This window comes from Etheostoma spectabile, chromosome 21 (assembly GCF_008692095.1).
Source record: "Etheostoma spectabile isolate EspeVRDwgs_2016 chromosome 21, UIUC_Espe_1.0, whole genome shotgun sequence".
In the NCBI taxonomy this organism is placed as follows: Eukaryota; Metazoa; Chordata; class Actinopteri; order Perciformes; family Percidae; genus Etheostoma; species Etheostoma spectabile.
In genome coordinates this window covers 2319816-2335000 of record NC_045753.1, presented here as the reverse complement: position 1 = coordinate 2335000, position 15185 = coordinate 2319816, and the positions used below count along the sequence as shown (strand labels likewise).

At 40.3% G+C, this 15185-nt stretch overlaps 1 protein-coding gene across 1 annotated transcript in view; it reads right to left on the bottom strand.

Moving 5' to 3' along the window:
* spata20 (spermatogenesis associated 20) overlaps nt 1–15185 on the bottom strand; it is a 60444-nt gene that overhangs the window by 6627 nt on the left and 38632 nt on the right. Inside the window, 1 exon segment of the mRNA XM_032502376.1 lies at nt 15012–15092. Coding sequence (XP_032358267.1) covers nt 15012–15092 — 81 coding nt within the window.

The following is a 15185-nucleotide window of genomic DNA, read 5'->3' as shown; positions in this document are numbered from 1 at the left end:
GCAACCAGAACAATGCATCACAGCATGGCTCTCAACAACAAAACTACTTCTGAATTAAAAGGACAAATATGAATAAACGAGAAGAAAATCTAAATAAATACATGTGGTTCCATCCAGGGCACAAGGGCTCACTGAATGGTTTAAAAAAGAATGTGAATCTTATGTAACTGGCCTCTGCAGTCACAGATCTCGGTCCAGATGAACACCTGGCGTGTTATAACAGGGCTTTTGCACTAAAAGCAGAAGTTCAACACCGCCAGAGAGAGGCCGTTATTTCCGATGGAACGTCCAGCTGTGCTCTCTCAAGGCAGCTGCATGAGCCATAGCTCACGCTTTGATTTTCTCACTAGGTTCAGCAGCCAAAATTCAATTAACCCAAACTTACTGTAGAGTCCAAATACGCTGACCTCCAAAATGCATGTTCAACTCCATTGGCAGGAGGAAGAACTTATGTTATATCTTTTTTTTTTTTTACTTAAAATTCTTTATTAGGAATAATCCCTTGAGATGTGACATCTCGTTTTTGAGGGGGTCCTTAAAGACAAAGAAAATATACAGTACATTCACATTTAGACAAAACAATTAACAAAACAGCTTGAGGGGACATAATAACAAAAATTAAAAAAACATACACCCCGAACATACGCACATACTGACAAACAAAAACAAAAGCTCTCCATCACACCAAAATCACCCATATCCTTCCCAATCCAACCAATAAATATTAAACAGTTATAGTTAATATAGACAATTTGAGAAAATGAATAAATAAAATAATATACATATATTATGTACAAATATACACACATATATATACACACACATATACACACACACACATACACATATATGTATATATATATATATGTGCACGTACATATACACAATTACTCACACAAATATATTCATATATACATATGTACACACATACATACACTACATACTGTACATGTACATATATACAAACCAAAACATATATATATATATATATATATATATATATATATATATATATATATATATTATATATCAAGTATATTGAAAAAAATCAAGTATAAGTATCAATTATGAATATCAAGTATGAGAAAAACAATTGAAGCTTGCAAATAATTACAAAGAGACATCTTAAACTGGTGAAAGGAGGAAAGAGCTCTAAAAGACCTCGGTAAACCATTCCAATCGGAAGGGGTTTTAAATTTAAAAGCTCTCCTCCCAATTTCTTTAGATATATGTGGTACTGAGAAGAAAAGATGGTCAGTGTCTCAGAGGCTATAGGATTGATATACAATCAAATGTTGTTTCAGATAAGATGGATAATCGGAAAAAAATACATTTGTGAACAAACTGCAGCCAGTGAAACTGACTTTTTCCACACACAAACTAACAAATGACTATATTCCCAGTAAAACTTCCCCGCACATGCTCTCACTCACACACCACAACACACGATACACCCCATGTCAACTCTCATCCAACCCACATTCATTAATTCATCTTGTTAAAAATGTCATTATGAATTGTTGTCTATCTTATCATGCACATATTTCATTTCTACATGCATGCACAGTTAAGCGCCAGATTGCTATAGTTTGCAGTGCAGCATGTTACTGTTTGGGCTTTGGTCTAGAGCCCCGCCTGTGATATTCTGTCTTGCACTAAAAGAAAAACACGTTTCTGTTGTTGCTGTTGGGTATAAAAACATCAAGTGTCAAAATTCCTTCTTAAAGTCTGTTGCGGACCTGAGTGAGAGTAAAGTGGGCAAGCTGCTGAACGTCTGTGCAGGTCCCTGTTCACTAAATCACCGCCGTCTCTACTGAGTTTTCAGGACCTTGGTGTCTGAGCAGAATTAACGCCTCTCTCACCCATCAGGCCCTGACACCTCCCACATACTGCATCGGCTTCTGCTGCATTTACCATGAAAGGGGATCCTCATTTGCTCATCACAAAAGTCACGTCAGTCAAAAAAGTTTAAATGTTAAGGAGATCAAATGTGAGTATTATGAGGGCAATACTATAAGTACATGTTGTGTCTTCAGCTACTACAGTAGCCCAGAAGTAAAACAATAGAAGAAGGTGTCCGTAGGTATTTCTATAAAATATATCTTATGATGCACTTGCTACAAAGGAAATTGATATTTCATGACAACATCACCCCGGCAACCCAGCCTCAAGGTGACCAATCTTTATGGGAGTTTGAGCGGTTTGTCTTCCCACACTGTTCAGCTCCCAATGCTCCCCTTTCAGAACACGTCTCACTGATGTTTTTTAGATTTGTACACGTCCTGCAAGTCAATATGCGTCTCACAGTTTCTTCGAATAGCATAACAGACCAAAGGAAGGTTTAACTTAGTGTGACACCGTCCTCTGCTTGTCCCCTCTGTGAGTTACATGTAAGGAAATGAAAGACATTTTACTTTAATATATATTTCTTTCAAATTAGAATGGTCCAGTGGGGCGTGGACCTAATGTCCAACTGACATTTTCCGCACTAGTTTTGGGCAAAGTGGTCAGTGAACTATTCAGTCTTTCTTGCAAACCGGGTGCAGGGTAATTTGGAACGACGTCCGAGCAGAGACAGGAGTAAGGCCATGACATCACACTTGGCGTCTTTTTTGACAGGAAAAAGTCGACTAAGTGAGACATTGTTATAGACAAATGTTTGGAATATATAAAAATCCAAAAACATTGCGCTAGATTCTGTCATTTGAAATAAATGAAGTTCATTTATTCCTTGACAGAGATCAGCAGCAGTGAACAGCAGGGAGCCCTGAGAACAACTAGCGAGTGTCTGTATGTGTGAGATTAAGGACGGCTGGACTCCATGAGAGGTGTTTCATTAGTTGTCAGTCACACAGCAGTCATACATACTTTATATATATATATATGTATATATTCAGCTTTGTTTCAAACTCATCACAGGAAACTTGAAACTAAGGCAGGTGTAGAGAAATGGAGTCTTACGTCTTATGGGATAGTAATCCTGGCTGGAACGTGATGGCTGTTACATCACACTGTGGAGGAGGTCATCTGTGCATCAACCCACATCTCATTTCATGCTACAGTAATGTAGATGTGCACGGGCATGAGTGTACCGAGAAGAGAGAGGGAGAGTCGCATGAGGAAAACGACAGTTTGGTGAGAAACTGAGAGTTGGGCCGGGAAAGAATAAAGGATCACGGACCAGCTCGCCAAAGTAACAATCATATCAATTAAACACATTATTTGATGTTGTATTCAGTTTAGTTTCACCGGAAGACACCGATTGGATAACAGTTTTGCTTCACTTAGCTCACCAGATTCAGATGAGGGATCAAGTGAGGAAGATGAAGAAGAGGATTTAGCTTAGCTTAGAGGGTTTCCGCTATTCCGAATCAGAATATGGTTTATTGCCACGTAGGGTTTCCCTTACAAGGAACAGTGTTGCGGTTTGGTGCATACAATTGTATTTATTATACGTAAATAATACTAAAAATAAAGACGTCGCCAGGTTGGAACAGGTTAGAGCAGGCGCACATATTTACTGTACATAGAGGTTTATTCCGCACTCAGAGGTCCAGGGTTCGAGTCTGACCTGTGATGATTTCCTGCATGTCTTCCTCATCTTTATCACCTAGCTGTCCTGTCCAAATAAGGCGGATATGCCCCCCAAAAAAAATTACAAAATTAAAAAAGGCAAAGTACCCAGTCAAGAAATATAGGATAGCATAGGATGAATACAACATGAAGAACATACTGTAACAAATATGTACAATATTTAACTGCTTTAGAATCAGAAAGTCGGGCAGGTTTTAGCAGGATATGCAAAAATATTAATATTAATTAATATGTTTGACTAAACAGTTTGTGAATGTATACAAATAATATTTACCGACACAAGTTGTTACAGTATTATAGTGTTTAAACTTTCTTTACATAAAGCCGGTTTGAGACAAGTCTTTAGTTTTTACAATGAGAATAATACTTAATTTCTCTTACTTTCTCCAATCTATACTCTAAAAGGACAACGTATGCAGGAAGATACAAATTGTAAAATGCCAAATAAAATGCATATTTTAAAAAAGAATTAATGAAAGCGGATTATGTACGCACTTTTGAGACATTCTTAAATTCTTAATGAAAATCGGGCCAAGGGTTTTTCCGTTATCCTGCTGACAGACAGACAAAGCAACAAACCGAACCACAAACAGAATCTTTGACGGAGGACGGTTAAACTAAAGGTGGACGATGGATTTGACCCCCACTACATTCCTGGCTATATCTGAGGAAAATACTCACAGCTTATAAGGATAAAGAGAGCGACACAATGAGGAAAGCACTGTGTGTGTGTGTGTGTGTGTGTGTGTGTGTGTGTGTGTGTACTATGTTTAACTACATTTGTGGGGACCAAAAACTGGGAATACAGTATACTTATGGGGTCCTGACAGCTTTGTGGGGACAAAATGCTGGTCCCCACAACTTTAAAGGGCTGTTTGAGGAATAAGACTTGGTTTTAGGATTAGGGTTAGAGTTAGGTTATGGTTAGGGTGGGGGTGAGGGTTAAGGTTAGGGTTAGAGTTAGGTTCTGGTTAGGGTGAGGGTGAGGGCTAAGGTTAGGCATTTAGGTTTGATGGTTAAGGTTAGGGTAAGGGGATAGGGAATGCATTATGTCAATGACTGGTCCCCACAAAGATAGTGAGACACACATGTATGTGTGTATGTGTGTGTGTGTGTGTGTGTGTGTGTGTGTATGTGTATGTGTATGTGTATGTGTATGTGTATGTGTATGTGTGTGTGTGTGTGTGTGTGTGTGTGTGTGTACAAATGCATTTGCACTTCTTATCTGTTCAGCATGGGTTTTATTTACCGAGCTGAGATGCGGATAAGCACGGAGACATCCAGACGAGATCCAACTACGGGGAGAGGATTATATCTCCAGCAACACAACTACAGCTGTCCACTCTACTGGATGCTGCGTGTACACACACCTCCCCCATTGCTTTATGGATGGACTGGCATGTGGTGGAATTACTAAATAGAAGGATGATAGGGGGGGGAAAAAATAAACACTCAGTGGAGGGATGTGAAATTTCAGATTAACACGTTTAGGGAAGAATGGAGTGAGATAAAAGAGGTAAAAGCGTGATGATAAGAGATAAGAGAATTGAGAGAGAGAGAAAAAAGCAGGAGAAAAGAGAATGAGTGCATTGGCAATCTGACTTTCCAGCTATGGGAAACATCTGGGACCTTTCCCACAGCTGTCAATCTACCTGGGTCCTGCCCTCTGACTGGTTATTGGGCTTAGCGGCTCATTACCAGAGAACAGGGGAATCAATTCCACAATACTACATACGGACACACATGCACGTACACACACACAAATACGCACGCAACCTTTGATGAGAGATCCGAGGGATTGTGACGGAGAGGAGGAAGGAGCAGAGGTGTAACAAGGCAGCAGCATGAAGTGAGGGAGGTCAAAGGTCACTGAGGAGGCCTGTGAGAGCGCCTGGCTCTAATCCTCTTCTGCACCGCGTTGTTTCCAGTTGCTAGTTAGCCTCCTTCTAGACTCCCCCACATCCACCCGTCTCCTTCCTTCCCTCCCCCTGCCGACCCGCTGACTCTTCCCCATGTCTCTGAGGTCTCGTTAAGGGATTCACGATCATTTCCCTCCACAGATTTATTTATTATTTTTGTCTCCTCTTAAAGGCCATGCGCGTCCCTTCCTTCTCCGCTAGACCCGCTGTGTCATGCTCTCTTCCTCCTCTCAAGGGAAAGTGATCAGGAAAGATGCAGAAGGGCAGGGAACCAGGAGTACGTGGGGAAACTTCAGTTATCTCCTTGCAGGAATTCATCCATCTTCTTTCTTAATCCTACAAAAACCCTGAATGGTGGCCAGGGGTGGGGATGTACTGATATACATAAAGAACTCAATTAATGCAAAAGAACTGTATTAACAACATCAATAAGACAGCAAAGTGGTACCAGATCAATCACCCGAGCATCATCAAAAGGCAATGGCAGGATCCCTTTCTGATCCCTTCATCTGCCCAAACTGCCTTTTCAGTAAAAGGGTAAAACAATAATAATAATACATTTTATTTATAATGCCCTTTACATTTCAATTGAAATCTCAAAGTGCTACAGTAGCAAGGAGTTAAAAACAGTTTCAATAATGTAACAAAAATCAACAAGCAATAATAAAACACCATAAGACTAAAATTAAAACAATGGGGAATGATGGAACTCTGACAGACAACTTGAAATGTATCCCAACATAAGCCATCTTCAAAAAAACAAATTGTGTCTATTTCCTGAACAATATACTGTGTATATATATATAACATATTTAGCTTTTTTACACAACACTCTCTCTGTGTACATTTTATTTCATCTCTACTCTATTTTTAATAATGTTGATTTGTGTTTGTTGTTTTTTTAACCAAAAGCCCTGCTAGGGTCAAGTTTTGTGAATTCAGCTTCAGCTGAAACTCTAATTCTGATTGGCTAGCAGTGCTTACCTAGGTACTGCACATGTGCGACTCCCAACAAAGATGGAGCGGAGGAGTGACGCTTCACTCTGTGGCTAAAACAGAGAGCTCAACACACAGGGTGAAAAGAGGAGCCGCAGCAATGTGCAGTACAACAACAAAAATATGAGTCGTTTTTAAAATTAAAGAATGTAAATCTATTCTGGTGCACCCTCTAAATACAATTAGGAACCTGAAAAGGAGCAAAATATGAGCACTTTAACACTTGCCACGGACGCTCGTCCCAATCACATCTACTCCATTTCCTCTCTGAAGTGCACCCCAGAGAGCCAGCGAAACAGCTAACTGCTCTCTGTGACTGCCCGACTTTAAACACAGCCAAGACCACTTCCTTGGATAGTTGTAGAGAGGGATTAATAAGCAGCGCTGACTTCCTGAGGGGCTTTCAAGCTAACAACAATATATAACAACTGTTATATAATACCTCATAGGACACTGGAATCTGTGCAATTTCATTTCATACAGTGCAATATTTAATACATTAACCTTTCCATTACTGTGTAATATTATGTATTAATTGTTGACACTTATCTATGTTTACACAATGTGTATTCAAGCTGATTTATATATGTATACAGTTTTATTTGCTCTCCGGACTCAGGACAGCACCCCCCGCCCCTCTCTTTTTTTTTTCTCTTTTTTCTCTGAACTATCTACACTTTATATCTTTGACTTTATATTTTTGATTTTTGATATTTTCTACTGTGATCTTATATTCTTGTATTTTTTGTGTCAACGCTGTAAAGGGATTGCTTTAGTCTCTTTGCACAAATACCGTGTCCTTGTGTATAATGACAATAAAGGCATTCTATTCTAACTTACAATGGGAACTACAGTCCTTATTAAACATTGCTCAACTCATAAAAGACCACACACGTAAATCTGGCACTGACAGGAATTCATACTTCGGACCATTCTTGATGCTTTTGCCAAGATGTTTTGTGACTCTACTAAACCATGCTCTATTAATGTAAATCACTATGCCTAATGTGGGATGGTTTCCATTTTGTGTAAACGTGTTCCATAAAGCACCAAGAGAGAAAAGGACAAGGAGCGAACCAGGCGGAATTCTTGGGGGATTTGACCATGGTTTTGTTGTCCTCTTAGGCCCCGTATCCACATCCAGTACATGGTTATTTAGAAAAAAAAAACACATTTCCCTTCGGCTGTGCCCTTCGTTTTACAGCTGTCCCAAACAATTATTTTTTAAATGATAAATCTAGCGATTATTTTTTTCAATTATTTGACTAATCTACCAATTAATTTTTCATTTAGCGATTATTTTCCCATTGCTTAATCGTTAACAATTTACACCAAACCAATTTCAATAAGATTCAAATCTCTATTTATTAAAACTGTTTAACACTGCACTGTTCAAGGAAAATGAATATGCAGTGCAAGCTGAAGCCAGATGTAGGCTGTCAATCCACCAACAAAACAAGGAGGAATACAAAAATAAAAAGCTTAAAATAAACAAACAAAGTGCGAAAAGTGTAGCCTGTATTTGCTTTTTTAACAGTAGTAGATAAAATAATGCATATGCTTTTTTTTCTTCTTTTTAAATCCAAGCTCTTCTCCTTGAAACTTACAGAAAAACGTGCAATTTTAGAAACATATGTAGTCGGATGTTTCAATTAAATCCGACAATAAAACAAATTAACATTTCAAGTCATTAACAGAAGGAATACACAAATAAAAAAAACTTATAAAATAAAATAAAACCCAGTAAAAACAAAATTGCATTTCACTCTCTCTCTCTCTCTCCTTTCTAAGGTAACTATGAGCCCGAGCCGGATTTTAACCTGACAATATTTATACCGTTATACCTGACGTTATAAAGGACTTGTGAGATATCTGAAACAATCTGGCCTGGTTGCGCAATTATCGAAGACAAAAGAACTTAAGGTGTTCTGCTGCCGCTGTGATCCTTTGGGGGGGGGCAGTAGCTCAGTCCATAGGGAGTTGGGTTGGGAGGGTCACTGGTTCAAGTCCCCGTATGGACCAAAAAGTAGGACGTGTGGATTGGTGGCTGGAGAGATGCCACTTCACCTCCTGGGCACTGCCAGCTGCTGTTGAGCAAGGCACCGTACCAACCCCCCCCCCCCCCCCCCCAACCGCTCAGGGCGGTGGTTCAGCTGGCAGCCCACTCACTCTGACATCTCTCCATTAGTGCATGTACAGATCCTGAGCGTGTGTGTGTGTAGTTCAGGACTGTGTGTAAACTAACATTTGCAATTTCCCCATAGGGGATCAATAAACAGATTTAAAAAAAAATTAAATTAAAAATTATCCTGACTCAGGGATCATTTTACAAAGTTTACAGACTACCACGTTGTTGTTGGTGGCATTACGAGTAAAACACTCCCACACTTTAGAAGACCGGGGTGCGAGCCTTTTTCTCACCGTGCTGTTATGAGGAATCCATACTTGCGCTGTTGCTTGAGACAGCCATGTTATTTTTAGACGTGACGCATTGACGCAAATTAATCAGTGACGTTGACACGCAAATGGAGAATTTGCCTCTGAAAACGAGTCTTTCTAAAAACGAGTCTTTCTAAAAACTCCGGCCAGAGTGGAGAGTTTGGAAATCTTCGTTTGCATGTTAACTGAGACAAACGGAGGTTTAGGCAGTGAGGAAGAGAAGAGAGAGCAAGTGATTCTGATTGGCTAACGTGGGCTTGAGCTGTTCGTTATGCTGCCACCTACAAGTTTGGCGTGCTCTTGATGGCATTGACGACATATTTACAGTACACGGGCGCGTGTAAACGAACACTCCTGAAAACAGCTGTGCACGATGTTATTTTTGAAACCAGAGAAGCTGGAATGTCCGTTTATGAAAATATCCGCCCACGTGTAAACGTGGTCTAAATGGAAAAGATCTCCAATATCTACTGCCCTGCTGGCCAAGTCACAATGCAGCTGTATGTTTAAAATGCTGATATGATTAGCAACAGCAGGGTGAAAATAGTGACATTTAAGATGCAGGAATCAGGAATTTTTAGACTTTTTTTCCATTGAAAAAATGACTTAAACCGATTGATCAATTATCAATATATTTTCTTTGTATTGGTTGACAACCAAGCAATTAATCTTTGCAGCTCTATTTTGTACTAACACAAAAATACTCAAAGTACCACCAACAAAGCAGGCTAACGCAGTCTGATGAACTCATTTAAAAAAACAACTTTATGTAGTGCAGAAAGGGGGAAAACGAGGTTGATTTAAGTAGTAGTACTGAATACAAGCCAACCTTAGTATTTGTTTTAAGTACAACTTAAAAAAAAAAATTCTAATAACTCACTGATGCAACCTTGCCAGCTACCCCGACGCAAACATAGAAGAAGAAGCTCAGCAAAGCAAGAAACGTGAACTCATCATTAATTAGTCCTCATTGCCCTCTGCATCAACACACTGTAACACTGTAATTTCCCATTTTTGGGATCAATAAATATCTATCTATCTATCTATCTATCTATCTATCTATCTATCTATCTATCTATCTATCTATCATTTTGAAAAGTATGAAAAATCCACCGGATTGGCCATTTTTTTAAACATAGATGAAATACGAATATGATTTCAACATCTCTTTAAATAATCCCTACAATAAGATGACAATGTTCAGAGAAAAACTGATAAATTGTGCCAGTGTTTCCCTTTCGCGGACACCTTCCATACACAATTTCACACTTCCATTTGAGGGAGACGGAGAGCAGAAAAGCGGAGAGAGAGAGTGTCGGGGAAGGGAAAGGAGAGAAAGTTCTTTAAAACAATAAATTGCTAGAAGGATCTATAGTTGTGTTCCGACTCCCCTCTTCTCACAAACCCAGAGCCTCTACAATCAACAAACCCTGACACAACTCTAATCAAGCTAAATATCTGTGTAATAGAAAAATGAACCACAATTTATTGCAGCAATTACAATCAAGAGCGATGCTTCAGTACGATTGTTGGTAATTGATTCCAACAAGCAGTAAAGGCTGGGGTGAGTTGAGAAGCACAGAGTCTTGTGATGAATTAAAATAGTGAACCAATGAAACGAGGTGAAGATCTCATGAGTTTGGCTCGGAGCACCTCATTCAGCACGATTAAAGTTGGCCTCGAACCAGGAAAACAGTCGGGGGGGGGGGGGGTAATTGGATTTAAATTACACATGTTCTCCTCTCATGTAACGTGGAGCACACTCCCCTTGCACGCTCTTCCGTCTATTACTTCCGTTTATCTCATTTAACATCCCTCCATCTCTTCCCAACCACAGTACTCTAGTAACTCCTATTTTGACTCCTTCTTCCACTTTATCTTTCTCATACTGACTCCCATTCTCCGCCAGTCTAATTGGGTTTCTTCCAATTATTCATATCCATTATCTAATTGGTGGTTTATTCTGTTGCTCTCAGGGCAACCAACAGAAATTACACATTAGCACATTATATTTGATGACTAAATTAATCCTTTCAGCGTACAAAATGTCCCTAGGTGACGTCTTTGAGTAGCTTGTTTTGTCGAAGAAACAGCAAATTAGGTATATTAGGTAAACGGTATTGTGTTTTAGCATCCATATTGCGACGTGCGCATGCGCGATAGTCACATCGCAGGACGTTACGATGTTGACGCTAAAACTTTCTTGCTGCTTGATGGAAAAGTAAACTTTCACCGTTCTCCTTTTACATGATTATTACCGGCCGACCCTTCCCCTTTAAGACAGGTAACCATGTGGTGTAGATCGCAGTAGTGATGGAGCGGTGGAACCAATTCCTCCGCCGACCAATCGAAAGCTGTCAATCATGACGTTTCACCCCGTGTTTGTTTAGCACCAAATAACAAATATAAAACACAACTCATCAGAAAAATTAACATTTCATCCGGCATCAGTGTCATAATAACTAACTAAAAAGGACAGAAACCATGTTTGAGAGAAATGTATTATTTGGCCCACATCGCATCCGCTAACATGAATTTATAATATTTATGAGCCATACTGCAGCCCGCCACCAGGGTACGTTCAAGATGTTTTGGCTTCTCTTATACAGTCTATGCATCAACCCCTGGCAATATCCAAGCATTACTTCAAAGGCCAAAGACAGGGGCTTAGCAGAAGTTCATCAATTATTAAACCAATAAAGCCTGCTGGTGTTTCCGTGTGTTTGCGTACTGGTTGTGATTCGGGCATTGTGCTTGTAACACAGACTGTGTGCAGTATGTGTCACTGTGTTTGTGAAAGTGTGTATGGGCAGGCAGCGGTGCTATTCCCCTGGGAAGGTTGCATCTCATTCCCTAGAAAGAGCGTGTCTGTGTGTGTTGAGTCTTGTTCCCGATCTTAATGCTACTAATGGCCAGCTGCTGTTCCCACAACCTCCTCCGTCTCATTTTCTCTTTTCCCATCTTCCCCTTCATCTCACTTTGAGGCTCAATGAAGGCTCATTAGGACAAAATGTAAATCTGTCTCGTCTCTTTTTTTGGGGCTGGCTTCTGCACACACACAGACACACACGCACACGTGTACACACATACAAACGGAGTACCCCTTTACATTCAGTGTCTCAGAAAAACCAAGTTCAGGCATTTTCATGTGACCCATTCTGAAGAAAAGAAATCTTTGCCTCTGAGTTAGTAATAAAGGAAGGCTGCTCCCCACTCAGGAACAGCATTTCTTTATTATGTATTATTATTAGAATTCAGTGACATTGACTCTTGCTCTACTTTAAGTGTATTGTCTTCTAATTTAGCATCCTAATGGACCCATTAGAAAAGACCAGTGCCTTTCCCTGGTCATGACCATAACACCTAGAATTGCATTTAACACCAATTTTAAAACCAATGATATGAACAATAACCTGTCAAACGCAGAATATTAGCTTAACTAAAAAATAAACTTGCCTTGACATTTTGAAAAACCTGAGACCCTTTGCCAACCCATACAAATCTCATTACTAAGACTTACAGACTACAGGACAACAACAGCCCCCCATCAGAGAACCCTATGTGATTGACCTGACAGTACCAAGGACCAGCAGGTGACTGGTCCTGGCTGGGTGTGATAGTACACACATACACCCCCCCTTAATAACAGCTCGGCCCTGATAATGGCTCTGTCTGGCTCCTTCTTGGTCTCCGTCTCTCTGCAGGAATCCGGAATGACTCGATGTTACTGCAGCCACCACCTGATGCACAACTCATCTATATTTCAATAGGGCCCTATGTGTGTGTGTGTGTGTGTGTGTGTGTGAGAAAGAGAGAGACAGGAAGAAAATGGATTGTGTCACTGGACAATCACAGCTTTAATTTACTGACCTAATTTTGCTTTCGGGCTGGTTGAATAAACAGAACTCAGTGAGCAGTTTTACACAGAATATCAAGGCTGTGTGTGTGTGTGTGTGTGTGTGAGTGTGGGTGTGTGTGTGTGTGTGTGTGTGTGCGTGTGTGTGTGTGTGTGTGTTCTAGCCTCAATTACACTGGACATGTTTTGCTTTTGTGCTGCTAATGTACTTTTTATGATTTTAAGTTCAAGTCCTCATTCTTATTGTGTGTGTAACAATAAGAAGCTCGGGCAATGAAATCTTAGGCTTCAGGCTTCATTCACACTACTGTGGTTACATGTTAATAGGCTGTTTTAAATCAAAGTTAAATTAAGTTTTCTTACAACACAAGGTACGTCAATGGACTGTCATATTGGACTGGTACAACATGAATAAATAATTTATACAATAATGTATACTCTTTATTAATCCCCAGTGGGGAAATTACAATTTACACTCTGTTACACACTACACACAGGCCTAAAATACACACACATGCTCAGGTCCTATACATGCACTAATGGAGAGAAGTCAGAGTGAGTGGGCTGCGACTGAGGAGCGGTTGAGGGGAGTCCGGTGCCTTGCTCAAGAGCACCTCGGAAGCGCCCAGGGGGTGAACTGGAATCTCTCAAGCTACCAGTCCACAATCCGTACTTTAGTCGTTACGGGGACTTGAACCAGCGACCCTGCGGTTCACAACCTAACTCCCTACAGACTGAGATACTGCCACCCCTTAATATAAATAAGGACCATGTCTACAGAACAGGACATGTTTTACTGGTTGGACAGTATAGAATAATTAAAGAGAACAGGACCCAACTTTTCTTTCTCTTCTCTAATTCTTTCCGTTTTGTGTGGTGGCACGCTCCATAGGGTGTGTCACGTAATCGACCCGTGCACTACCGTGCACTAATGTGCAAGTGGAACGGTCACTGGCCAATGAAACAGGATCATTATAGCGTTTCAAGCGAGCTCTAAATCAACTAAGCCACACAGCTAACGCACAGGACGCAGCACTCCACAAAAATTGGTATATCTTGCACCCCTATATCCACATGAGTTGAAATATTTTAAATCCAGCAGCAAACTTGCGCGAATAACGCAACATAATTTTATGTGGATGGTGTGAACACAGCCCAGGGCACCATGCAACAGTGCTTATAAAAACAAGTATGCGAAAAGGGTTAAAAAAAAAAATAGGGTTAAAATGTAAACAAAATATAAATCAAAGTAATACAAATGTGGGTAGACAGTACTGCTAATGAATTAATTTCAACTTCTATGTAAGGTCAATTATGAACAAGAATCTGCTTTAAAGGAATGGTTCAACATTTTGGGAAATATACTGATTCCCTTTTTACCTACGCGTTGATTCAACAATAACACTCTAGTGTCTGTATGGTAAACATGGAGTTGTAACCAGCAGACGGTTAGCTTAGCATAGCATAGCGTTTGGAAAAAGGTCAAACAGGAACAGGTAGCTAAGCTGATATTCAAACTCAATGAACGGACATGAGAGTGGTACTGATCTTTTCATCTAACTCTTGGCAAGAAAGCTAAATAGGACAGTTTCCAGAAAAGTGGAACTATTCCTTTAAACTGTAAACTCTTGTGGATGAGAATCAAAAAAAAATCTTTAAGTTTAAAACTGAGAAGCGTGGCCATAGGATACATAGATATGAAATCCTTGGCTAAACATACTGAATCTTAGACTGATACGTAGCTGTCCAATTCTCTCTCTCTCTCTCTCTCTCTCTTTCTCTCTCTCTCATACATGTGCACACACACAGGAATTGTGATGCATCTAAAAAGAGAATCCCCCCCCCCCCCCCCCCAGTGGCTCTAGTTAAAATCTAGTTAAAATCTAGAGCCACTAGGCATCTGGAGTGTCTGAAGGGGCTTTATGGTCAGCTAATGCCTAAAAACACATTACTGAGAAGTTAATATATAGATGAGAGGAGAAGAGAGGAGAGGACAGGAGAGGAGAGGAGAGGAGAGGAGGAGAGGAGAGTGATGATCTTTAAAGAATCACACTGAAAGCAGCCAACACCCGAGGCACTTTTCTGGCTTGGTCTCACTCTGCATCTGTGTGCCTGTGATTCTGTGTGTGCATGTTCCAAAGGTTACTGTGATTTTTGCAGCTTTCAGTGCTGCTTTAGGGACTGACGACACACACACCGACTCTTACCTTGTGTGGTAGAAAGAGGGAGTTGACGGCTGCTAGAAGACTTGTGGTGTCAGGGGCATCCCTCTGGCCACAAATCACGATCTGGAGGATGGCGAGCGGCGGGTAAAATAAGGAAGAAGACAGAGAGATAACGAGACAAAAGAGTATGAATAGAGGGAAATAAAAGCAGAAAGG